This window comes from Microtus oregoni, unplaced genomic scaffold (genome assembly GCF_018167655.1).
Source record: "Microtus oregoni isolate MIOR12 unplaced genomic scaffold, Mior012 000001F_ref0000356, whole genome shotgun sequence".
Taxonomy (NCBI): Eukaryota; Metazoa; Chordata; class Mammalia; order Rodentia; family Cricetidae; genus Microtus; species Microtus oregoni.
The window spans coordinates 37,158,547-37,186,200 of NW_024543060.1; the positions used below are offsets into that span (position 1 = coordinate 37,158,547).

Sequence of the window (27,654 nt, forward strand, 5' to 3'; positions counted from 1 at the left end):
ATGATTTGAATATTTATTGGTTTGTTCACAAAACAAAAAGTAAGCAACTACATGAGCTGCCACTTTAAGTGACCATGGCAGAACAAAGCACAATTATTTTACATGGCTATATTACAATTGTATGTTAGACACAACAAACCCAAGTTTTGATTAAAAAAAAAACAACAACAATAACAGTGTTCCTTTGGCGGTTGTACATTGTTGATACTGGAAGGTGTTTGAACACAGACCAACATGATCCGAGTAAGAGGCAAAAACAGATTAAAATCACTTCCAAAACTTTTAACCTAGAGCATCCTCGTTAGCATTGTTTTTAAGTGTTGCTATGTTAGGCAGCTTTAATATTAGAAAATAGGCTTTAAAGTTGGATGGTGATATGTTTTCTTATCTTGATTTTTAATTATGCAGAGATTATATTTGTTTTTGAATCAAAAATCTACTGAATGCTTTTTCTTTTTACAAATACTGTATGCATCATATTCTTATGCCATTTCATAATTTGACAAGATGATTATTGCTCATGAGTCTGATATTTAGAGGGAAAGAGCATTTGGGTTAAAAAAGAGAACATTAAGATGCAAGAACTTACTATATAGCAATAAAATTGATCTAAAACTTAATAAGAATTAAAAATACATTCATATTGTGAAAGTACTGGAGACTCATAACTAATTGAAAATTGAAAATCTGGGGGGTCTTTTATATTGAGAAGTAGAAAATGGTGGGGAGGAACCCGTAAACAAGAACTGGGTGACTCTTAAATAGAGTCCCTGTGGCATGCCAGGTCATTATTTTCCTTTCTTTCTGACCTCTTTGTTGGATTCGGGTTTATTGTATTGTCACAGTGGATTTTGGCAGAAAACTACATTCTTAGCTCATTTTCAACATGTGGCCTGGGTTACTAAAAGGGGGGAAAAAAAGGAAATTCTGTTATATTTTAAGACAAAGTTAAAACTCTTGGGCTCGATTTGTTCCCTGGTCACTCTGAGAACGCTCTGTTGTGTTCTGTTGAAGCCGACCCAGGACCTTTGCTCTGCTCTGACGCGCCAGTGACGAACGCTGGGCTAAGAATGGGACCCTTTCCCCACGGGTTTCCTCCTACCCCACCTCGTTTCCTCTCTCTTGGAGTTCTCTTGGGCATTCTTCACACACTGCTCATCCGAAGTGAACCTACCACACTTCGATTAAGAATGTACAGTGTGGAGCGTTTTGCAGTCCCCCAAAGTGCTTTCGCCTCTAAGTTTTAGAAAAAGCACCATGTCCGGATCAACTTTCTATTGGCTATTTCCAGAAAAAAAAATATAAAAATTAGCAAAATAGCTCCAAGAGAGCTGGTTAGAGTAACTAGTTGCTACGACTTTAAGACATGGTATTTTAACTATATCGTGCTGTGGACCGTGTTAACCACAGCGCGGCTGGAGATGCGCCTTGCTTCTTTGCCATGTGGACGATGCACCAGGCAATTCACATTCTGTCGCCTACCGGGTTCCTGGCATCCCTTTGTCATAAAGATACAAATGCTGGGACCTGCCCTTTGTTAAATCATCTACATGGAGTGCTTATAGCTAAGTATTTACAGGTGATGAAACTAATCATATGGAAATCAAACTTCGGTTGTAGAAAGATATTTGAAAGAACCATGAAAAATTGTAGGTAGTGTTCTGTTTGGCGGTTTCCTTTCATGCCTGTGAGGGGGAAGTTCGGAAGTCTCAGTGAGAGCAGCTCTCGCTTCCCCCCCTTTTATTTCCTCTGTGACATTGCTCTTATTGGAATGTAAAGAATACAATGATCCTGAAACATCTAGGCTCCATCTCTTTCTTATACCCCCTTCTGATCATTTAGGTGTTTGCAATTACCTGAAGCGCACACGAAGCACACTGATTTTGCATTTCCCATACAATTGCAATTTAAATGGTGTTGACATCATGCACAAAACATTTATTAACGGATGTTTTAAAAAGGTTTCAAATGGAGTAGCTGAAACCATATTTGAAACATTATTTTTTTTATTTTTTTTTTTTTACCGATGTCACACTTTCCTTTTCTCAGATTCATGTGACAGGATGATAAACAGAGGTTCTAAGTGAGCTTGTTTTTAAATGTAAGTGGCATTCGAATACACTGGGAGCTTTCAAGAGCCATGTCGAAGTGCTGGCTAAAAATCTAAGTGCTTGTCCATTTCATCGCTTTCCTAGGCTGTGAACAGCTCATGGAACACCAGGTGTTAAAAGTTACAGCTGTTAAAAATAATCCCCCTTATATTTGTGGAAGCCTTCCTGCAAACACAGTTTTCCATTGGATTTGGCAAAGGTTTTGTTTTTTTGTTTTTTCTCTCTAATGATATCTGTCCAAAACAAGGATGATGAGACTGAGCGAATGAATACTCTTCCCTTCAAGAGGAGCTGTATTTATTGCTGGAACGGAAGTTGTCATATCCGTGATCATTAGCTTTGAACTTCAAGCAGGACTGCTTTTCCTCCAAGGACTGTTTTTCCTCAAACGTTTGGCACCAGCAGCACAAGCAGGACTGTACAAAACAGAACAACTGGTTATGTGTTTACTCAGTCACACGGTCACTACTCTTCCCGCTCTTGGGGCTCTGACTCTTCTTGCAAGTGTGGGGTTCTTGGTCCCTTTCTTCCCACACCCTCTCATTTCCCCCTTAAAATTGATGCAGTTAAAGTCAGCAAGATGACTCTGTGAGTGAAATCATTTACTACTTACAATCCTGATGAACTGAGCGTGAGAGGCAGAGCTCATGGTGGAAAGAGAACAGACATGTGTGCGCGCACACACACACACACACACACACACACACTGCAGAACTTGTCCACCATGGTATGCACACACCTATGCTCATTCATACACACATTGCATTCACACAATAATAATAAATACAATTTTAAAAATGGAAAAGATGGCTACCTTGGTGGCATGTGATGATTTTTTTTACAACTAAAAAGTACAAATAAGAAGAAAAAAACTTATGTAATTAACATTAACCAAGAAACATCCACTCATTTTTTTTTTAGTGTGTGTGTGTGAGTGTGTATGTATGAGTGTGTACATACTAATGCATGCACACTGAGCTAGAGGCCGGAGGAGGATGTTTCTGCTGTTTTCTCTATTGTGCTCTCCCTTATGCCCTTGAGATAAGATCTCTCACTGGACCTGAAGCTCACTGCCTCTGCCCAGCTGACTGCTCAGGCTGTCTCTAGCATCTGTTTCCGTCCTGTAAAGCTGTTGTGGCCGGCATAGGCAGTCAAGCCTGGCTTTTTACATGGTGGGTGTAACTCAGATCTTCAAGCCTGCATAGCGAGTGCTCTTTCCCCTGAATCATCTCTTTAACTCCCAGAGTCACTCTTAATTTTTGATACTTTTTTCTCATTTACTTAAAAATGTTCTTGATGTGTGACAACTTTGAAGGTCAAGCGTTTCTCCCTAGAACAGAACTACTACAGCTGTACATGTACTTGGGCTTATACGTTTATGTAACTTGTGTACATGCCCTGTGACATGATTTTTGTCACTTGATGCAGACACAGGCCTCTCGTCATGTCCCTGAGTTTAATTTTGCCGTGCTGTTTTAAGACACATGCTGTTATCCCATGCCCTTTCAGTATTATTATGCAATACATTCATAAAGGGTGCAAGCATCTTGATTTCATTTTTTTTCTACTTTTCACTGGAGTTTTAAAAATTTTAAAACGTTGTTCATTCTGTTTATTTTATGATAGACTATGAGTCTATCCTTTTTGTATTATGATAAACTATATGTTCAGAAAACAGCAGGTTTTGTGCTCTGTAAAGAAAGGAGTTGATTTTGATAAAAGTTCTCTTCTACTCCTAATGTCAGGGTTGTGATTGGACAAAGAAATTTTTAACTTTTTTAGTGTTTACAATGAAATGAATTTTGGTTTTCAAATAACGAAATACCAAAGACAATAGCTCATTCTCATGTGAGGAGAAGCATATTTTACTCGGTGTTGTATTATTGAGAGAATTAATGGATGGATGGGTGCCATATTGCCAACATCTGAGTGAGATATAATTACATTCAACATGGAGCAACATATCATTGCTATCTACAGAAGGTAGAAAAGTAGAAATGCTTTTAATCTTTTTAAAGTTGCTGTTCATGTGTGTGTCTGTGGGGGGGAGGGCTGTGATGTGTGTGCCAAAGGAAGCCACTGAATGTCCTAACCTGTCCCCCTCCACCATGTTCTTTTAAGACATGATCTCCTACTGAACTAGGTTAGTATTTTCAGAGCCCCTTCCAACCATCCTCTTGTTCCATTCATCTCTAGTACTAGAGCTATAGGCAACTACATTTGTTCTCTCTCTCTCTCTCTCTCTCTCTCTCTCTCTCTCTCTCTCTCTCGTGTTTTGAGACAGGGCATTGTTACATAAATCAGGTTGGCCTTGAAGTCACAGAGACCTGCGTGCCTCTGCCTTCCAAGTGCTGGGATTAACGGCATCTACCACTGTGCCCAGAACAGCATGCCTGACTTTTCACACGTGTTCTGCAGACTTAAACTTGGACCCTCCTGCAGAGCAAACACTCTCACTTGCTGAGGCATCTTCTAGGCCTTGACTTTATTTCCATAGCCCATAAGAAAAGACAATTAACTTATTTATAACAGACATGGTAGCTGGACAATAATAAAACGTCTACCAAAATCAGAGGGACAATGCATTCAGCTACGTTCCAATCTTACTTCCCTGCATGACACACATTATCAGTGCTTGTGATTCTATCAATTGGAGCAATTCCAACAGTATTGTTGAGTGGCTAAAGCATGGGTGATTACTGATAAGGATCTGCAAGCAAATATTTACTATAGTGCTTTTTATACAAAAGTGATATTTAAAAATGTCAAATATCGTGCAACACAGGGAAATTAACAATTTGCCAATCTTCTCTAGATAGAAATATTAGTGGTTCTGAAAGCCTATATTTGATGCCAGACCACAGGAAACATTTTATTTTAGATTGTTCTCTTACCTTAAAGCAGTTTTTGAATCTTTTGCTCACCAAATACAGAGCGATTGGATTGATGCAGGAATTCAAAGAAGCCATGTTGATAGCAATGTAGTCCAAAACCAACAAAAAGCTGCAAGAAGCCCAAAATGTGTCTCTAAAAATTATGTTTCTTCATGTATATATTTAATGTACACCTTTGTGTTTTCATGAAGAAAACCAAAATCCCCCATACCCAATGGTTTGAGTTTCACCACTAGTTTGCTCGTGCAGGTCGCTGTCTTTGCTTCTCTGCCTGCCTTTCTCTCTCTCTCGTTCACTCTCTGTCACCTACACGGCCCCTCTCCTACCTTTACTTCCATATCCAGTTCTCCTTTTGGAAATACAGTTCTCATTTGGAAGAGATGAAACTTTCGGAAAAGCAAGGGTTTGCAGGCATCATGAAGATCTGATAGTATATACAGAGGTGTATAGATAGAGCTGATACTTTTTGTCTTGCCATTCACTCATCATTTGACAACCCCGTGCCTATAGCCTACGGTTTTCTTGCATCCCTTTTACTCATCCATCTAAAGCAGGGGTGAAGGTAAAATTGTGCGTCTTAATGGTCTCTAAAGATACGAAAATCATATTCTTTCTGCTCGTTCGGAGGACTGATGGGGAGACATCTGAGTGGAAATTACATAATTATTTCCGCTTTCTTCTTCTCTTCAAATTTAAGCTAGCATTCGGATCAGTGAGCTCCATCATAGAGTGATCACACGTGTCCTCACACGTGACTCCTACTCACCCCTCTCCCTCAGCACCCTCCCCTCCCCTCTGTCTCATGCTTGTTGGCCTCCCTTCTCCCCAAGAGTCACCACTTTTTATGGCACATGTGTCCCGTTCCATTGTATTCTATCTTTCTTACCTCAGAAGTTCACATCGGTGTGGATCATTCTCGTCATAAAGAGTGAACTTCAGAATCCTGCTGAGGTGAAGGGGAAGCCAGCAGAGGGCAAACACGAGAACCAGGCAGAAGACTGTCTTGGCCACTTCTCGTCTCTGAAATAGGACCACAAGCCCTTATAAAGCCATTGGTATTCACAGCACATACTCTCCCCAGACAGGATATCTCACAGTATTTACCAAACCAAAGACTCAGGTCAGTGAGCATCCAATTAGACAGTGTGAATGAGAATTAAAGTTGTTAGGGATTCATCTTTAAAAAGTAAGGGTTTGGGGGTGGATGGACAGATGGCTCAGCAGCTCAGAGCACTAGTTGCTTTTCAAAGGGCATAGGTTCGATTTGCAGCACTCATATAGTGGCTCTCAACCATCAATCACCTCAGTCCAAGAGGATTTGATGCCCCTTGTGAGCTCTATGGGTACCAGGCATGAGGTGCAGATGGGTGTAGGCAAAACATTCATCCAACACAAAATAAGTCTAAAATTATATATTGTACAAACATGCTATATATATATGTATGAGTATGTGTGTGAGTGTGTGTGTGAGAGGTGTGTGTGTGTATGTCTGTGAGTGTGTGGTGTGTGTGTGTATGTGTGTGTGTGTATGTGTGTGTGTGTGAATGTGTGTATGTTTCAGACTGGACAAGGTAGTGCAGGTCTGTAATCCCATCGTTTGGGAGGCAGAAGCAGAAGGATCTGATGTTGCAGGTCATCCTTGAATTCAAGGCTAGCCTGGGCTACCTGACCTTCTGTCTTAAAACAAAACAACAGCAAAAGGTAACGGTTGTCCCTAGATCCTTTTAGGTAATAGACTCAGTCTCTGAATAATTAATACAAAATGCCTTTTTATTACAAAAATAGCAAAACGAAGGAAGAAAGTGAAAGAGCTCCAGTGTCTGATTTAGTTCATCACCATCCTCACCACTGTGAGGATGCCACCATCATCACGGCCACGGCTCACCAGGTCCTTGCGTTCTCTTACCTGCTTTAAGAGGTCATTTAAAGCGATCTGCACGCCACTCTTCTTTCTCAGCATTTCACAGGTCATCAGGGTATAAAAGATGGCTGTAATGGCTAGTGGCAAGCAGAAGTAGAAACTGAACAGCCACCAGTCTTTGGCTGTCTTGTAAAACTATAGGGAAGAGAGAATTTTTATGATTAACATCTTATTTTTTAAAAAATAAAAACCTTATATATCAAATGTTAACTAAAACCAACGTAAGTTCATAAAAGTAGGATGATTTTTGTAACACATCTGTCATACATTTCTTAAGCTATATCTATTAAACACATAGATAAAGCCCTGCACTAAGTAAAATGACATTACAGGATATATTTCAATTCTTTGGGACAGTATAGTAAGATTTAATCATAATTCCTATGTGAAGATAAAACAATGGATGACCAAATACCTCAAATTTTAGGTACTATTGGTATTAAGCATGTAAACCCATCACAGTGCTTGGGAGACGCTTTTCCTTGCTACTAAGCGTGTTTAGTGTGAGAAACGGGTGTGAACAGATCTGCCCTAGCCACTTAGATCTATGGCGTATACATGTAATGGCAATTTAGAAAATGCTTGTGTGCTTTATCTTTCCTGCGTTCTTTCTGCTGCTACTTTTTCAAAACATTATCAATGCAGCTATATCCACGCTAGAAAGGATTTTGTGTCCCGATGTTGTGCTCCACTTTTAGTAAACAACAGCCTCATTTTCCAGTTTACTTCTGCATTTGCCTTTGTTCTTTTACTTATTACTGAATGCATAGTTCATAAAGTTTATATAAGCTTTGTCCATGTAAAATAAAAAAAAATGTTTCAACCCCTTTTGTACTAACCTACTAACCATTTTCTGTTGAAAACCCCCCTTTTTCCCCCCAAGACTGGGTTTCTCTGTAGCTTTGGAGCCTGTCCTGGAATTTCCACACTGGCCTCGAACTCACAGAGATCTGCCTATCTCTGCCTTTTGAGTGCTCAGATTAAAGGTATGCACCACCACTGCCCCACTGACAAAACTCTTGTACTTAGGATCTGTCTTTTAGAGACTAATATCCCCTTTCTTTCCCTATTTTCTGATCAAAAGTTCTTTAACAGATAGCCAAAATTATACATATATTTATTAATTATATAATATATATTTTATATGCAATTATAAATCAATATACATATTAACAATGTAGCTATGAAGGGACTGGTTGGTATTCTAAATCCATACTATCAGGTATCTTCTATTTAAACATAGCTTAAACCATCTGTTTCTTTGACAACGTTGGGTTGTCTTCTGTAGGTTATGCAACAGTGTCTATCTTTCTGGGACTTTAGTTACAAATGTTATAAAGCCACAGCCATTCTTGTAGGAATCTGATCTATCTGGATCCCTGCTACCTAGGGTATTCCTGGAGTGGTAATTACCCTGATTCTTGCAGGTGGGGTCACTAGTAATGCTTAACCTCACAGTCTTGGGATCCAAACTCTTAATTTATGCCAAAGGTAGGCATAAATCAATAGCTTACCAAGGTGGGGAACTAGGGGAAATAGTTAAATATTTATAAGGAAAGTGCAGGAAGAAAAAGCAAAGAACACTTACCTGCATGAAGGCTGTTTTCTGAACGGGAAGAAGCAGGCAGACCCTTAGAGGCTTTTCTCTGTAGTCTGTCTTAATCACATCAAAACCTATGGCTTCAGGGACAGCCAGGACCACGGAGACAACCCAAATTAAAACAATTTCTACTGCTGTCCACTTCGGAACCCCAGTTTCTTTAATTCGACTCCAGGAAGCAACAGCTCGATATCTGAAGATGTAAACAGAGTTATATTTTAAGCAGGTAGAGAGCTTGCTTTTATTGAGCTGCGCAGCTTACCCCCTCCATAACACAGCAGTTATACGGTGTGTAGGATCTCCTTGGCCTAAGAACGGACTCTTACCTGTCAATACTCAGAGCGCATAGACTTAGCACGGTGATCCCCACAGAAGCCTTCTGTATGAAGGGCATGAGCTTACACATCTCCGATCCAAATGGCCAATCTACCACCAGCAGCTGCGTAGAGGAGACATGAAGTTCTGTTAGTGCGGCTTTCGCTAGGCTGCATCTGAGCTCATCGCTCGGTGCAGGTGACTGACAGGCAGAACAAAGGACTGCCCTTTGGAAAGCACCGGTGACCATATGTAAAACAGGAGACTATGTTCAGGATAACACGAGCGCAGCCAGTTTGTGAGCTCATTGTGTGTGGATGGTGGTTTTGTCAGGGTCTCATCAGCTAGGCCCATGACCCCAGTTGCTTAATATTCCTTTAGAAAATAGAACCTGCATATTTCATAAAGCCTCCAACCTTAGGTCATGACCATATTAAAATATGTTTACTAAACAAAAAGGAAAATGGTTTTGTGTGGAGAAGACTAGACTGCCCTTGTGGGCAGCACTCTGGAGATACTCAAGGTCTCGTCTTATCAGCAGTCAGTTCTCTTAGCTAACTCAGCCAGAGGAGCCACAGGGCTCCCGGAACACACTAGGTGTCTGCCCACTGCAGGGTATTTGGTCTATGCCATTCTCTATCCCACCGTCTTCTCACAACAGAGAGGTGTGCTTTCTCTCACCTCCTTCAGGTCTTGCTCAGATCTCCTCTCCCCATAGGACCTACCTAGATCACACTGCTACTCTAGCTACTGACCAGACCTCCTCTTTCACCCTCCTCCCGGTTTCCTTTTATTAAGGCTCTTCCTCTTACTGCAAATAAAAAAAATATTTTATTACTTGTTTAGTTTTGCTGTCTGACTCTCTGGAGTGTGAGACAGTATGAGTTCCTCAATTGCTTCCAATGGTGTCTGACATACTGCAGGAGCTTGGCAAATATTCATGCTGCTAAAACACATAGATACTGAGCAAAAGGTTGTGGTTCTTTCTCTTCCCATATATATATATATATATATGTGTGTGTGTGTGTGTGTGTGTATTTCCCTTTATTGGGCTTCAACATCTACTATTAAACATAGCCGTTTTTCTTCTTAGACACTGGGTGCCCTATATTGGTAAATGAATCTCTTAAGGTAGACATCTGGATCTAATATTCGTGATATTTTGAAAGTAAAGAAAAATATTTATAATCTAATGGTTTTAAAAACTATTTTTTTGTATGCAAAATTCAAGAAGTCCTTGTTTTTTACTGCTGAGTAATACTCTAATATGTATATATTCCATACTTTCTTCATCCATTCTTCCGTTGAAGGGCATCTAGGTTGTTTCCAGGTTCTGGCTATTACAAACAATGCTGCCATGAACATAGTTGAGCATATACTTTTGTTGTATGATAGGGCCTCTCTTGGGTATATTCCCAAGAGTGGTATTGCTGGATCCAGCTTCCCACAGGTCAGGGAACCCTGATTGCTCTTCGAGCAGATGGGGGGGGGGACTTGATCGGGGGAGGGGGAGGGAAATGGGAAGCGGTTGTGGGGACGAGGCAGAAATCCTTAATAAATAAATAAATTAAAAAAAACTATTTTTTTAAAAAAAAATAACCTTACAAAAGTGAGATCTTTTCTGAAACACCATTGGCTATTTCTGCCCTTTTACTGATTGTGATACTCTGACGAGCTTGTCAGGCTTGGCTGATTGTTCTGTAACCTGCAGGGGCACCACAGGCTACAGTGTGTGTCTCATTAAGACTGAGATGGGAAAAATGAACACAAGACAGGTTTGATTTCTAAACTGGTTTTGAAAAAGTTACACAGACACATGGAACAAAGGTTGGGAGACTTTCTACATACGTACTTTATGTAGGGGGTTGGAAATGTATGGGGACAGGCACATTCACAGTAAAGGGTGAGCCAATGCAAGTCAGTCATTGGTGTCAGGGAGGTCGTAGGAGTGGTGGGGTCTGGGTTCGTCTCTGTCTGACAAGCATCATGTGCTATCTGTTAAGGAACCTCGAATAGAAAACTTCCTTAATTTTTCTAAAGAAGGCAGAAATTGCAATTTTTATATGAAATTGCATAATGAATAAAAGGTTTCAGTTAATTAACATTTTAAAAGACACTATTATATGTCTATTAACTAAATAGATTCTACAACATGTATTACAGCTTCTGTATTAGTCAATCGACTCATGATTAGTTAATTAATTTAACCAATGTTTACTGAGTATTCACTACAAATATTATTCTAAGTACAGGGCAAACTACTGGTTCTAGAGCTTACATATAATGAGGGAGATAAAAATACATCAGTACTTGATATGATGTTCAACAGAGGTAGCCCAATCATGAGAGGTGACGGGATGTGAGGTGTTTTCTCAATAAGCTTCTCAGTAAGATCTCTCTGAAGAGATAACAGGTAAGTGTAGAGTTGGCTAAAGTAATAAGGAAACCATCCCCGAGCATGCTAGGAAGACAAAAGGTCCTGTGTTCAAAACAAGCCCAGGAAACTAGAAGGAGAGCAGGAAGCCTTCAAAATTGGAAGAGGGTGACTAGCCAAAGGAACAGCAGCTGATGGTATAAGCATTTCAATGCTTGATCAATAGTATCCACTTGCAATGCTCTAAACAGGAAACTGTTGCAATATTATTTTTATTTTTAATTCTTTTGGTTAATTTTTAAAAGTCAACTTGCTGCTCACAATGTGGTCAAGAAAAGAAGGACTTGTACCAAAGTGGTTGTGAGTGAAATTAATAGATAAAATAATATATGTACCATTTTCCTTATATAGACATATATATGCATATGTGTGTATGATATATATAAAACCAAAAAATAAACTAAACATGTCGCATGTGATTTACAAGCTTAGTTTTCAGAACTGTGCAGTGCTGAATGGTATACCAGATATTCGCTGGTGTTGAGAATTCTGGAAATCTTGAATCCAGTAAAACTTGTGATAAAACTGGTTTTATCCCTGTGATCTCTCATCTTATATAACCCACAGTCATGGCTGGAGGGGATTTGAGGTCTTGTCCTCACCCTTCCCAGTTGTTACTTTCCTGGTCGAACTTCCCCGAGCTTCTATTTCTCTACATTTTTAGTTTGTACTGCCTATTAGGCACCCGACTCTTGGGCTTTGTATGAAACTACAGTGAACCAGTCAGGAGTACAGTCATCATGGTGGGTTGCTTGGGACATTCACACCAAGTCAAACACCAGAGGAAGTCAGGGGTGCTCTTCATTCTGGAGATTTCTCAAGATTTTCTTCTCCGTGGGAAAATGTACCTTTGGCACAAAACCCTTTGGAGCAGTGAAACTTCTAAGCCTCAGTGCGCTTTTGATTTGAACCACTTGTGTGAGCTACCTCAGCACTTTGAGAGTTTTCTCCTTTTTTCCATTTTTATTTGGTTTCTCAGGTTTCAAACACAGGTACCATCAAGGCCATTTGACCCAGGGAGTCTTGCTTTGGGAAACTCGGAGGAACTGCTGGGCTTACTCTTTTGTTCTTCTGCAGGAATTGCTGTTTTGTGTTGTGTATTTTGTCTATCTCCATGTCTTAAGCAACCCCAGTTTAGTCCTAAATTGCAGCTTTCAGTTGGAAAGAAAATGACCTCTCTTTGCAACACTGTTTGCTCTCAGAGGTATACTTCATGCTCTGGAGGAAAATGGCTAAAAAGCAGGACCCTCAGTGCTCTCCATGCCCCCTAGCTACTACAATTATTTTACAAGGTAAAAGGAAAATAAGAAGAAGTGCATTTTGTAGATGCCTTTACATTATTTTATCAGAAAGAACCTGATAGGTGCAAATGCATAGGTTTGCTTCAGTAGGTACCAACCCCTAGCCTATCCTCCTCATGCAAAATAAAAAGATGAAGAAGTAACTTATGTTCTAATTCACCTATTTCACCAGGGCTCTGTCTCCACAAGTTTTCCAAATAGTGCTGCAATTGCTCTGCCCTAACTATCTCTCCTTTGGGCTGATACTCAGGTTTTCATGAACATTATATTATCGAAATAACCCCAGCTGCTCATGAGAAAGCAAGACAGAAGAATGGATATATATATATATATATATATATATATATATATATATATATTCACACACACACTGATACACACACATACACACACACACACACACACACACACACACTCCACAACACTCCTGTTGGACCACACGCAGCTGGAGATTTCTAGGGCAGAATCCAAGTGAGATGTAAATAGTGGTAGATTGCTGTACCTTTAAAGTTACACAATGCCCATTGATAGACCCTCAACAGAAGAAAAATTAAATCACCTTCAAGTATAAGAGATGAAACAAAATTATTAGGAGGATCCTCAGAATTTATGAGGTGCAGCTATTGGGCATAGCTGTGGTTCAGAAATTCCAATCTTGTGGTTCCAGAAAAATAAAAGATAATATGACTTTGGTCAGCCCACGCCTCCTGAGATCACAAGAGAATGGCAAGAAGTGAATGGCACCTTAAGAACTTGCATCTCACACAGAGTGGAAGTTGCTCTTAACGCTTACAGCAGCAGAGGTCTGGCGGAGGATTTGAAGAAATGCCACAGAAAATGTGGCAGCACTCAATCAGAATGTTACAGGGGAAATGAAAAGGGTTGTGACAAGAGCCAAGAGAATGAATAAAAATGACCCTTCCCTGGGTCACAATAGGTGCCCTTCAAGCAAAGAAGCCATGGGAGGGACTGAAGACTGTCCTAAACTGAAGAAGCCACAAGAGTGGAAAAACAAGATGAAAGCCCCATCAACAAGGACAGAATTGGAAAGAATTCCCTTTCCTTTTTTCCATTTTATTTATTTTAAATTTATAGTCTTGCTATATATTAATTGTGCAGAGTAATGGAGCTGACACTGATATAGCTATATATGTATAGATTGTACATTGACCTATATATGTATAGATTGTACATTGACCTATATATGTATAGATTGTACATTGACCTATATATGTATAGATTGTACATTGACCTATATATGTATAGATTGTACATTGACCTATATATGTATAGATTGTACATTGACCTATATATGTATAGATTGTACATTGACCTATATATGTATAGATTGTACATTGACCTATATATGTATAGATTGTACATTGTCCTATATATGTATAGATTGTACATTGACCTATATATGTATAGATTGTACATTGACCTATATATGTATAGATTGTACATTGACCTATATATGTATAGATTGTACATTGACCTATATATGTATAGATTGTACATTGACCGCGTCTAGACCTTTCTAATCAGGACCCTCTTCCACCCATTCTCATAGCTCAAGTCTCTCTGAATTCTTCCTGCCCTCCACTTCCCTTCCTCATCTCTCGTGCCCACTATACTATCCTATAATCCTACACTCTTTACTTAGTGGTTTCTGTGTAAAGGCTAAAGGGGTTGCTTTGTGATAGCTCAGGAAGTATGGAAAGTCATAATGTCATCAGGAAATGACACACTTCGAGGAGAACATGGTCTGCCCGAAAAACAGTGAAATGAACCATACTGTGAAAAGAATGATTTCAAGAATCCGCCAAGAAGCCACCTGGACATGGAATAAGGTGTTCCATACTACTTTGTATCAAGTAAGAGTAGCACCTAGGAACAGGATCCAGTTGCAACCATATTAATGAACACAGGAGAGATTACCCAGCTACCCCACTAGAGAGAGACCTGACACTAGAAAGGGAAAGCTCAATCACTGGCTATTTAAATTAATCATGCATGCACATGTATGTTTTTATGCACATCTCCATATTGGAAGGCATCAGATTTGCTTGAGCTGGAGTATAGGTGGTTATGAGCCATTGCAGGTGTTAGGAACTGAATTCAGGTCCTCTATAACAGCACTCAGTGTTCTTAACTACTGGGCAATCATTTTTGGCCCTATTAAAAAAATCTTAAATGAGGACCTATATTCTATTCATGAGTTTGCTTCCAACCAGTTGTTCCCAAAGACATGTTCTTATCAGTTTGAGAACTGAGACTAAGTTCTCGAGTCCTAAAAAGGAAAATGACCTATAGCCTTAAACCAGGGCAGAAACTAGGATGTTCTGCTCACAGCCCACTTGGATTTTAAACATGTAGTGGTTAAACCTTGAATATAGTACACCCCAGTCAGGTTCACCCCATCACAATCTGATGAACAACCAACAAGAGGACAAGCAATGTAGTCACAGACACTTAAAACTTCTCTTCAAAATAATTTCTTCAACAGATAATGAACTGAGACTATCTATGATTTCAGCTTCTTTATTACTATTTTAATTAATTTTTTTATTGCTAAGAGTTGGGGTATTCATGAAACTTATCTTGAGAATAGTGAAGCCACGTAGATGGGAAACTCTGGGCACCTTAGCGCCGATCCAGCTGTGAACTCAGATCTAAAAAAATTGCTACTTGTCCTTGAATAAAGAGAACTCAAATGGCTAGAATGTCACTGGTAGACTCTGTCTTCTATAAATAATTCAGACAATAATACTTTGTCTAATCATTCTCTTTGACTACAGATGAATCAGGAAAATGCAGTGAAATTAACGTTTGCACATTTCCGGCAAGGTGTCAGGTGCTTTAGGAGACACTTCACGTTTATTGTATTATTGATTCTTCATGACAATCCCAAGGAACCCTATCTCCGCAATTCCCATTTTACAGAAGGGAAGTCTGAGGCACTTCGACATTTATTAGCTTACTATGACAATTACATACATATCCACACAGTTTATGGTACAGCTCCCTCCCAAAGATCATGTTTATTTACCTCCCCTTGGTTGAGGTTAGGCTTACTAAACTCTTCATAATGAATACAATATGGCAATCACCAAGGCATGTATGTGTCTGAAAAGCTGATAAAAGACAAATGATGACCTTGCCACTCTCTCTGGATTCACTTGACGCAGAGGAGGCCAGCTGCTTTGTTATAAGAACACTCAAGCACTTCTCTGAGAGGCCAACATGGCAAGCTTTGAGGTCTCCTAAAACAAAGGAGCAAGGTGGTGACAAGTGTCTGAGCCAGCAAATGCTTCGTCAGCGATTCCCGAAAGAGCAGGGTCATCCAGTCTCTTGAGTGCACCCTGTTGAAAACCCACACTGGAGTCTCTCAACTGAGCTACTTCAAAATTGCTTGTTGCCATGGGACAAAAGAACATGGGCTTTACTGTCTAAGTCTTAACACTGTAGGACGATTTGTTCTTCTTCATCCTAATCCTGTCTGACTCTAGTTAACATTTTACGTAACAGATCCACATCTGAACCCAACTGCATATCTCTAGAGGCTTCTTATAACCACACTGATATCTGCCTAACAGTCTTTACAAAGCTGGCCTTACAGAAAGAGCAGGTTTAGATTAAATAAAACTGTTTGGAATTCCATAACTGTGTGTGAAATATCTATCTGCAGTGTAAGACTGTGTCCTAAGCGTGTAATGATGGTTAGCTTTAAATACCTATTTGATTGACAGGCGTTGTGGGATGTTGGGGGCTAACACAACCTTAGTTTAGAGTGAAATGGTATGTTTGTTATCAGGATTAAACTCAGGGTTTGGCTCATGTGAGGTAAGCACCTACCTCTGAGGTATATCTCAGGCCCCAAATTAACGTTTGAATCTTTGGATTAATAAAGTAGATTGCTTTCTGCAATGTGAGTGAGCATCCTCCAATTTATTGAGAGTCTAAATAGAAAAAGGAGAGTGCAAGAAGGAAGAATTTATCTCTTTCTTTCCAACCTGCTTAGACTTCTCTTGTGGAGCTTGAACTAGCAATTAAATCAATGAGTCCCTTGGAAGGCAGGCTGTTGGGCTCAGATGGAGACAGACTACCCTGTTCCAGCTTGTAGATGGCAGACAGTGAAACTTCTCAGCTTCATAATACCATTAGTCAATTTCCATTCTATATATGTCATCTGTGTGTCTATCTATCTATCTATCTATCTATCTATCTATCTATCTATATCTATCTTCATAATCATCATCTATCATCAGTATCATTATCTACTATCTATCACTTTTCTATCCACTCATCTGTTTATTCTAATGATTTTCTTTCATATCATAGTCAAACATTTGGGTGTTTTAAAATTTTTCCTTCTTTCTCAAACTGTCTCCAAATACGTTAATACTGCCCCCTTGTAGGTGGGTACAGTCATAAAAAGAATTAGGAGGTGTGAGTGTTCAGGCCAACAAGGGGGAGGCATCCTGACCGATGGAAATGAGCTCTTCCCTGTGTCTAGGATCTGTTTTTAGTTTGATATTATTTTTGGCTCAGCTGAGACATTGGGCTATTGCTCTTCATACCACTGGGAGGCCTGCAACACAACCTCTGACCCATGCTATCACAGAAGACAGGCAAACATAAACTTGAAACCCTAACAGTGCTGTTCTAGTTCAACAGAGAGTTAGGAGCCTAATCATAACTGAGTGATTACTATTCTCCAGTCTACAGTTTTGAAGTGAAAGGGGCTGCAGAGAAGAGAGCATTAATTTTCACCAGCCTTCAGTATCTCACACTTTCTTCAATTCCAAACTGGCAGCTGTTGCTCTGAGAGGCCAAAGAAGAGAAGAGAGTGCACTGTACTGCTGCCATTATTCTGTAGTAAGGAAGAGAACTTCCGATGGGCTCTAGGACTCTTCCTCTACAAAGCCCCAAACAGACTTTTAAAATGGCATGCTTGATCCTTCTTCGCTATTTAGAAATTACCCTCAAAGCTATCTAACCCAAAAAGGTAAAGTCAGAAGGTTTTGTGGAGACCCAGCCAAGTGAGTTGCCCTCTGCGAGGGTCCATGTCCTCTGTTGGTGCTCAGTGCAGTCATTCATATGGTCTCCAGTGGGCATCTTCGGAAGTCAGTCTTTGGGGCTTGTTGAAGTTGCAGAGACGTCTACTCTTTTGACACTTGAGTCCTTATGGAAAACCAGTGAAGTTTTTCAGATATTTACTTTCAACCAAGACAGAGCTTTTGAAATCTTGTGAGTGAATACGTTTCGATATTTTTAATCATATGTGGAAATTTCACTCATTCACCAATCATTGGGCACTGATACACTCCAGAGAAAGAAGAAGCAACTTCATTTTAAATGCAGCAATTGCTTAATTAATTAATTGCTTAGTTCCTATTTTTGGTTTTATCTCTGGGTTTTACCCCTTTAATTGCATAATTTAAATTTTTTACCTGATGTTGAAGATGAATCAAATGTGATTTGAAGAAAAAAAAAATCAGTCTTGGTCTGAAGACTCGGTAGAAGGAATGGAAGCATAGAATGGTGTGAGGTCCTGGGTTCAAACCCCATCTCAAAATGCAACCTAGCATGGTGTGAGGTCCTGGGTTCAAACCCCATCTCAAACTGCAATCTAGCATGGTGTGAGGTCCTGGGTTCAAACCCCATCTCAAAACGCAACCTAGCATGGTGTGAGGTCCTGGGTTCAATCCCCATCACAAAAGAAAAAGAAGAGGGTCAATGTGTCATTTCTATAGAAATTAAACTTACAGCTACTTTTAAAAAAATCAGTTCGGATCTATAACATCTAAAGGTCATCATGGTGGGCGAGTGAGCAACAACTCCTGGTTTCCACTTCATTTCGTCTTAGTTAAATAAAACCCAATGGATTTTGTTGGAGATGTGTCCTGCAAGCACTGCACTGTGGTGTTTATTTGACAAAATGTTTGTGCTGGCCTGTTTCCCCTAAGGCTTGCATGCTGATTCCCCAGCACATTTGCTCTAAGTGATCGAAGCAAACAAACAAACCAGTAAATGGAAAATAGACACCACCAGGCCGATTGTAAGAAGTTTACTCCGTAATCACCACTTTTGAGTCTTCAATTTACAATCTTGTCTAAGCTTAAAAAGCAAAAGGCATGAGAACCCACATAAGTTATTTTAATATCAACTTGCAATTTTATTTTTATATTGCATAACTGTTAAACTTTTCTAACAGGATCACATGAGCAGGGAACAAACACTCTCACTAAGGTTATTCAACAAATGCAAAACCACTTCAACAAGCTTTACATTTTTCAGTTCTCCTTTTAATTAAAAATTACATTCTTGTGGTAATTAAATGGGGAGGGGAGAATGTGCTAATTCCCAGCCCATACCAGAAGGAATCAAACCCCCAAAACCAGGAAATGCCAAAGCAAATCTTCATGCACATCATCCCCTCATTAACCACACACACCGCTTTCCTTCCCACAGTTTTCAAACTAGGAACGCCTGCTGAGCTCTGAGTAAAAATTCCTGTAGACTGTTCTATGAGATCTAGCGTGCCCAGAACTGTGCCTGGCACATGGTGGTCACTCGTTAAATGATTGTTGAACAAAAACAAGTGAACACATGACTGCCTTTGACCATGAGACAGAAATTGAAGCTAAGCGTCGCAATAGTGCTTCCGTCCTCATCCTTTCAATACACTCTTTGGGAAACGCAGAGGACGAAGCGTTTGCCTTTGTGTCTTCTACTGCGCAGATTGGGTTCTCTTGCCTTAGGGCTGGGCTCTCTGGGATCCAGGCTTGGTGGAGAGCTGCGGTCATGTTGAGCTCTGACTTGCCCAGCTGACAGGAAGAGGTGAAAGGTAATCCTCCCCCAGCTGTTCTCCCACTGCAGACCTGTCAAGGAAGTGATTGACATGAAGCAGACTCTGTTGCTTCTCCCTGCATAGGGAGATCCTGTGTTCTCCTTCGGACCAGAGATTCTGGTGCACATGGAGAGTGATGATTTCTCAGAGGATGGGTTAACAACCGTAGAAGAAATAGCCAGTCGCTTCTGTTCCAAGGGCTGGGAACATGTCTTTGAAATGTTCGAAACTTTGGGAAAGGAAATCTTTTTCTTCTTCCTCTTCTTCCTCCTTCTCTTTCTCCTCTTCCTCCCCCTCCTCCGCTTCTTCTTCCTCCTCCACCCCTCCTCCTCCTTCTCCTCTTCCTTCTCCTCTTCTTCTTCTTCTTTCTCAGTTTCCTTTAGCAAATGTTTTATTGTTTTATTTTGGGAGGAGATGTTTGAACCACTGTTTTAATAAGGTTGGACAGTCTCATTCAGGGACTTCCATGTCTGAACTGCTTTTATTTATACACTGAAAGAAGTTACACTAACTTCTAGTTAAGTCCATAGCATTTAAAATACATATATACTATACCCATGCCCTCAGGGACAAGCCTAAATTAAAAGGTCTTAGCATTGAGCAAAATGAAATAGTCTCTTAAACATTAGGCTATGTGGGCTAGCAATATGTGACCAGATATTGTACCAACTGGTGCCCCTCAGTGCAGCACTTAAGTGATTCCTGCAGCTGTGCAGAGACCCTGGGAACCTGTTTTATCTATTCACATATCACGTGACCAAATAGACTGCTGGCTTTGTGGTGGTAAATAAAGTGCTTGTAACAAATCTCTAGAAACATCAGACGTAACACTGAAACTGTTTCTTAGGAGATATTCAAATTTACTTAAATATATTCTACTATTACCACCAACATGAAATTTATTTCTAAATCTCTAATAGACAGGAAAGAAATGGATCGCCTGGTCTATGTAAGACATTGGATTCGGTCCTTAGCATGACAAAAGAAAAATAAAGATTACCACTGTCCCATTATCTGCACTTAAAAGCATAACCACAGTTTGTGTTTAAAAGATTTCTTGACACATTATGTATTTTTTAAGAAATTCAGCTAAGAGAAATAACAAAACCATTGGGTTAATTTATCTGAGTTGGACCTCCTAAGAAGATCCCCCACAATGCCTAAAGAGACTGGAGAACTGGGGTTCTTATAGCCACAGGACTCAGAATGAAGCAGAGACAGAACGAGCATGGCAAAAGATTGTAGGTTGTTTCATACCACAGTTAGGCCCAGCACTGCTGGGGAATATCTTGTGGGACACTGATAATCTTCTCTGAGATGTCTGAATTCTACAGAACCTAAAAGCCCTTTACAATCTCCCAGTGAGGGGAAGAGGCTGTGTACAGTGTAAACATTCTGAGGTTAGTTTGTCTTCTTTCTGGAATCCATAGTGAAGCTGAGGCAGGGAGGGGGAGCAAGAGCCCCAAACAGGGAAGATTTGCTTGGGAAAATGCTTTGGTCAACTTGACTGATAAACTTTTGACTCAAGAATGAGCATGGTCAGCCTTGTCTGTCCCTGCTCTCCATTCGCCTCCCCACATTCTCCACCATGTTTTGGTCATTTTCTTGTTCTGTGTTTTCACTAGAGAGTCCCCAGGGAAAGAGTGAGAGTGTAATATAAACCACCAAGAACACAGAAGACTTGTGTGGGCCAAGGTGTATTCAGACACCAGTCTGGGACGCATCTCCCAACATAGCCAACCCCCTGAAGACTTTGCGAAGTTCTGAAGGAGACTGTTTCACATCATAAATTACAGCTAAAATCTTATTTCAGCTCGGGCTTTCTCTGTCAGCACACTCTAAATCACTTAATCATTTATTAGCATTTGACATGTTTCTCTAAAAATAATCAGCTATAGCATATCAGCTACACAAAAGGATAACTTTATATGGTTTTCCTCGTGAAATGACCAACCGAGTTTCTTGGCCTTGACACAAAGCTTGGCCGTGTCATCATTTTGTACAAGTATGAAAATATTTTCAATTTTTGAACAATTCACAAGGAAAGAAAATGATGTGAAGCCTTTGATTGGTAACTAGCTTTACAGTATTAAAAGAAGCTTTACCTGGTCTTTTTAGGGACTTAGATTCATGGGGTCCAAGTGTCAGGTCAAAGGCAAACATAGCTCTCGCTGTGGAGAGCCCAGTGTTTGCTAAGCATTTAGTCACAGGAGTCTGCAACCAACTTGTGAAGCAGTACACGGGGGATGTGACGCCTTGAACTTCTGGGTTACTTGAATCTGCTATTGATCTGGTATTTGGTTTGGCCAACACCCTCAAACAGAAGGGACCAAGCTTTCTAAGTGGAAAGGCCCCTTGATCTGATGTCCTTTGCATGATAGCACTTGTGCACAGAATCCATCTGTTTTTGAGTGCTGGATCCAAGACATGGAGTGCACAGAGAGCTGCCAGTAGACTCAACTCACCCAGAGACAATGGCTTTCCTACATATTAGCTCTTTTCCAAAGAGAATTGGGCCTCTTTTTTTTTTCTTCAAATAAATGAATCTCAAAGATAACCTTGATTTCATTTTTGACACAAAATGTTTATGCCATTGCAGTATCTTTAAACAGCTCTAAGATATAACTGAAATACCTCAGTTACTTGAGTGATAATAAGAGCACTGTTATAAAATTTGGAGGACATACTCTCCTCTCAGGGACATGGAACCCTCTTCTATTGCTGTGTCTACATACATTTCAGCTTTACTGGAAGGAAAACTGTCAGCTCAAAAGTTAGCTCTGATACTGGTCCTTTAGCGTTTACTTTTCCAATTAATTTTACTCAAAATTGTTTATAACTACAAAGAATCAAGGTAGGGTAGTGAGAAAAGTGAATTTGTTCATAATGATAATTGATGGTATCACAAGCAAAATCATAATGATAAAAAAAAAGCCTGACCTCCTGCCACGGTCACCTCATTCAAAACTGATTTGAGGGTGAAGGACTCCTACATTTTGACGGGCTGTATGTGTTCCAACATAACCGATTAAATGTTAAAGATCAGAAATGTCGCCTGTTAGGACTGTGCCTCCACAGCTCCCTCTCTCTTATGGTGGCATAACCAGTCTTAAGAGCAAGGCTAACTCACAGCACTCCAGTGTGTTCCTAAGTTAATTTTCACCAGTGCACACAGACTGCATTTAGATCCTTATCACAGTAGTTAATAAAGAAAGCCAATGAGCCTTTCAGGTTACAATCAGGTTACATAAAGTTCAACTTGCATACACAAAAGGAAGCTATTATTTGAGAATCATATATATTCAGTTATTGTTATAAGAACAGCACAAAAATTACACTTTTTAAGTAAAACATTTATTAATTCAAAAGGTCATAATTTGCTCAAGAACTTAAACTTTATCCCCAGCAAGCTATCAATTTTTTAAAAAATATCGCTAATTCACACCAATCAAAACCATGAAACAGCCGACCAGTGATAGTATGCAGAAGTGCTGTCAACTCTTGCTTTCTACGTAGCTTTGCTACAGTAGTCAGACAGCAGGTTCTTATATATAACAAAGTAGAAGATGCCTCCATCATTTAAGTGTAAGTAGGAAGTACATAGTAAGCCACCCGTGAATAAGGAGAGATTAAGCCTTCCATTGGGTGTTTGAACAGTAGCTTTCACTTCAGGTGTCTATACACACCATGTCATCACAGATGCTAACATATGTCTATAGACCTGGAGATATTATTTAAACTAGTGATCAGAACCAACACTACAGTAATAACACAAGGTGACAATATCTATCAACATTTTAAGTACATATACTCTTTGACTTAGCAAACCCAGTTTTAGGGATTTACCCTTTAAGGTAGCTACCCATATACATGTGTGCAAACTTGGGTGTATGAACTTGTGATGTTTAAAGTCATGTTTGTAATGACAAAAGATAAAAAAAAGAACACTCCAAACATCAACTTCCCTTCTTGTTTTAATACACAAGCACAAACATTCTGATAGCTTTTATTATTTGCTTACTATGCCCTAGGCCCAGGGCCAGATGTTATCTGTCTACTGAACTATCTACAAATTCATGTGACATTGGTATCATATCCTTGTGTCATTTCAAACTATACACTGTGGATGATTGCATTTTCCATGTGTTTCAGCTGTTTTATGTTCTGGAATGTAAGCACAGCCCCATGCATCCCAATGCGAAGGATTCAAAGGGCTTATTGTTTCACACATAATTTACATGAGTGTTTGAAGTGTTTAGTAGTCTCAGCTTGCTCAGGGTCCTGAAACTCTTCCCTGGCATTCAGCACAGGGTCCTCTTGATAAAGGACACCATGGCAGAATGGCTCCAGGTGAAAGTTTCTAGGGACCCTGCTCTGTTAAGAAGCATGGCAGGGCATGGCAGGGCATGGCAGGGCAGGCAGATTTCCCAAGGTTGCCAGCTCCTTGCCAGAATTCATGCGAAACCTTGCCCACTAAGAATGACTTCAAGGATCGACAGGAGTTGTGACATACTCTGGTTTGTCAGCATTATTGAACTCTGTGTTTACTGACCTTCAGATGAATGTAATAGATCAAGAAGACATTCCTGAGCTGCTAGAGCATATCAATAAAAGAATCGAGGGACTCTGAATCCCCCCCCCCCAAATTGCATATAGTGGATTTCCAAAGACAATTTTAACAACCTGTCAAAGAGTTAGAGATTAGCAATTCAAAGTTCTCACCTTGGAGAATATTTAAAACAGCAGTCACAGCTCACCAAAGTTATTCTTTAGGAATGAAAATGTCAAGTGCTCTGAAATTCTAAATACATATTTTCAAAAAGTTCTCTGCTGCCATAATTATTTAGAGAACTGAAATGACTTTTTAAACTCATCGTAGATGTTCTAGCAAATAGTCTTTAGAACAGCATCCACTAATAGCGTATATTATAGACTATCTGAAAAGGACTCACAGACTTCAATTCTGACGTTCCAAATGAATTTTGAAAATGTTTACCCTGTGGCCTACTTAATGTGGTCCTGTGTCACAATTCCACCTATGCAATCAAGCTGAGGGCCTTAGAAAGCTCAGGAAGGAGAAGGACATGCTGGGTTTTTGCATTCTTTTTTTTTTTTTCCACTGGGTTTTTGCATTCTTGATAGGGAAAGTTACGGGTTCTAAGACAAGATAAGCTGTGTTCAGGTCCAGAGTAACCACTTTCTAATAGTGCATAATGGGCAAGTTACTTCTTTGTCTCTTCAATGACTTAAATCAGGGTTGATAGCAACACATCCTGTCTCACATCATCCAAGTAATTTAATTAAAATGAATGCATAGTGCCCAATAAATAGTGGCCACTGTTTTTGCCTGAAACCAAACCAAAGGCAACAAGGCAGGGTTTGTAGGAGTTCATGCTGACACTCACAGCTCTAGACCCACAGTGATGAGGGGTTTGTTTCAGACAGATTTCGATGACTAACTATTTAGTTTTCTAATGACTCATCACTTAGTTTCAGGAACAAAAGCACAGCTTTCGTACTGGGAATCATCCTAGGGCAAAGGATGTAACTTCCCAGGGGAATACTAGAGGGACTTGTAAGGAAACCCGCATGCTCAGTCATATGTTCTCAGGTTTATCAACATAACCATTTGAGCAGGCAGAAAGAACAGTGGTCTCAGAAGGGTCCTTTTACATCTCGTCTGGCCGCAACACAAGGGAGGAAAATGTTCTCCGCCCCGCCTTCCACACAGCCATTCAATGGCCGGCTGATGTAGGGAGGTCTATAACTTGGTTAAATGTTTAGGTCGGTCAAGTTTGCTCCAAACAGAACTCCCACCAACTTTCTGTGCATACCTAGAAAAGGGAGATTATAATCTCCTCTTTGGAGAGGAACCCTGATTCGGCTATTTTTAAATCCCTCACACTTTCCACTGTAAAACTTCTCAGTTCAGTTTTGAAGAGCTGCACTGAAGTGCTCCCCTCAGCCCCCATGGAGAGACCTCACTTGCCGCTCCGTAAGAAGGAAGTGAGCCACTTCTGATCCCACCAGAATTGTGACTGTACCTTAGACTCTTTCCAGCCTGACACTCACAGTTTGTCAAAATGTTTGCTGTCCCAGATCTTAGCAGTTCCTTGTATTTCTGGTAGCACTTCCCTGCAGGGTCTGGATCCTAATCTATGTTCCATCTCTAAGCCTCAGAAATGCCTGGAATTCCCTTAAAACATGGCTACTGGGATGAGGATTCCCAGAGACGGATGAAAGGGGACGCCAAGGGCCGCCTGGTAATAACCACTCCTGTCCCTTAGGTTGTGGTGCTCTACTTGACCTGCCCCAACCTAGCACTGTCTTCTCTCCTTACAGAGAGGTCCTCAGAGTGTGCTCTCGTTCCTTTACACTTGGGTTGTGTTTATGTGTGACTTTCTATTGCTAATGATGGGAAGCAGGGTTCACGTTCGCACAGCTCCGAACATTTCTGCCTCTTTCATTTGATCTGTTTCTGTAAGCAGCACAAATTCACCTTTGGTGGCACTAGAAGCCTTTTTGGGAAATAGAAGAAAATGAGAGCCACAGGCATTAGGGTGTGTCCCGACTTCCCAAACCACCTGGAGTTAACACTGACAATGTCCACGTCCTGCCTTGCTTTCTGAGCTCATTTCTTCTGATAACCGTGGGAAATCACAGCACTGCTAACTACTGAGAATTTTATAGACTTCATTACAGAGCCCTCCTCTGTCTTGTTCACGAAATAAGCAGAGATAATGTCAGGAGGCTTGCATTTGGGAAGCTGACATACTGGAGTTTGATTGCCGCTTCTGCCTCACAGAGGGCCCTCAAGCATCCTATTAGTCATGGGTAAAATGGCAATAACCATCTACGTGTGGGTTGCGGGGATGGATGAAAGAAGTAACACATTTAATGCAACACTTGGACCTGGACATTTATTCCGTGAAGAACCCCCAAGGCTACTTGCAGCAAGGAACTGCGTTTTACTTAGTTACCAGTCTCTGCCTTTATTCCAAGCCACTGAATTCCAGAACCTTACTGGACCCCTACTTTCTGGGTCCTCAAAACAATGCTCTCTAAAATTACCTTGGTCACTAATCATTTGTGCGTTTAAAGATGTAAATACTGTTTGGGGGGAAGATTTGCCTTCCTAATAAACTCCCAGTTTGTAGGAGCATACTTTTAGGAGGCTGTACCTAGAAAAACTGACTTTGCAGTTTGTGATTCTCAACTTTCAATTTTGTCATAGTCACACAGAAAGTTTTTTTTTTCTTTAAAAAAAAATATCTAACTGCAACCATCTACTTCAGAATCCCTGATTCAGTGTGCCTGTGTTGGGAACCCCAGTTCTTTCCACCACCGCTCAGAAAGTTACATTTGTCAGTGGCTAAGAGAAAAACCGAGAAGAAAATCTGGTCGAGGGTCACTGGTAGGAGAAGCGGAAGCCCTCCTCCAAACTCCAAGGCTGTTCCACTTACCCACCGCCCCCGCACCGCTTGCAGCCCCGCAGATCAGGTGCATTACCTTGTAGACAGTGATGGGGATGTCGATGATGATATGCAGCAGGTCTCCCAGAGCCAGGCTGGCGATCAGGATATTGGGACCATTTCGCATGCACTTGTTCTTGTAGATGATTCTCAGCAGCGTGGAGTTCCCGATGATGCCCAGCACGAACACGAGGCAGGATACAATCGTGTTGATGTATTTAAAAGTCTTGTTGATCTCAACAGTTTGTAGGCATGGAGGAGGGAAGGATCTTGCCGAGACTTCATTCACCTTTCCTCCTTTGGTCACCTCCGCAGGTGCTGAGGAACGCGTCAGACTGGAGTTGGAACCTCTCGTCCAGGAGGTCTTAGTGGGTGGCGTCATTACCTCTTCAGTCCCCAGGAGAGACGGTGTGGCTTGTGCAGGTGGGAATCCTCTTTCCTCTCCCCAAACCCCCAACAAGCCACAGGCCAACAGCAGCGCCACCAAGGCGCGTCCGCGCTGGTTTGCCGGCGGCTGCATGTTACTGCTTGCTCCAGTCGGGTAGCCTTTCCGCTGTTTTCAGTCTGGAGACCAACAGAGGAATAAAGACGACAAGGCACTTTTGTCAGCTACCCCAGCCACGCCTCCGCAAACACGCACGCTAGCCTGACCGCCACTACCCGCTTAACAGTAACTTAAGTTTGCGCGCCAATGGGGAACATGGGCGTGCGCCACCCGCTCGCCCGCATTCAGCCTCCTTCCTGACCCTGCTC

General features: G+C 40.7%; 1 protein-coding gene across 1 annotated transcript; it reads right to left on the bottom strand.

The window, feature by feature from the left end:
- On the bottom strand, positions 1–27,654 carry Ednrb (endothelin receptor type B). Its single transcript, XM_041671726.1, has 7 exons — positions 26,939–27,654; positions 8,853–8,965; positions 8,515–8,719; positions 6,912–7,061; positions 5,892–6,025; positions 5,006–5,114; positions 1–2,527 (listed from the first exon to the last, which is right to left on the bottom strand). Exons 1-7 carry the CDS (start codon positions 27,419–27,421, stop codon positions 2,393–2,395), a joined length of 1,329 nt encoding a protein of 442 aa, XP_041527660.1. The 5' UTR covers positions 27,422–27,654; the 3' UTR covers positions 1–2,392.

Bases quoted from the DNA above. Each gene is read 5' to 3' on its own strand.
- Ednrb (XM_041671726.1), bottom strand. From the start codon at position 27,421: ATGCAGCCGCCGGCAAACCAGCGCGGACGCGCCTTGGTGGCGCTGCTG. The intron at 8,720-8,852 runs GTAAGAGTCCGT...TTACATCTTCAG, and splicing joins TGCGCTCTGAGTATTGACAG to ATATCGAGCTGTTGCTTCCT. The intron at 6,026-6,911 runs GTAAGAGAACGC...GTCCTATTTCAG, and splicing joins TAAATGACCTCTTAAAGCAG to AGACGAGAAGTGGCCAAGAC.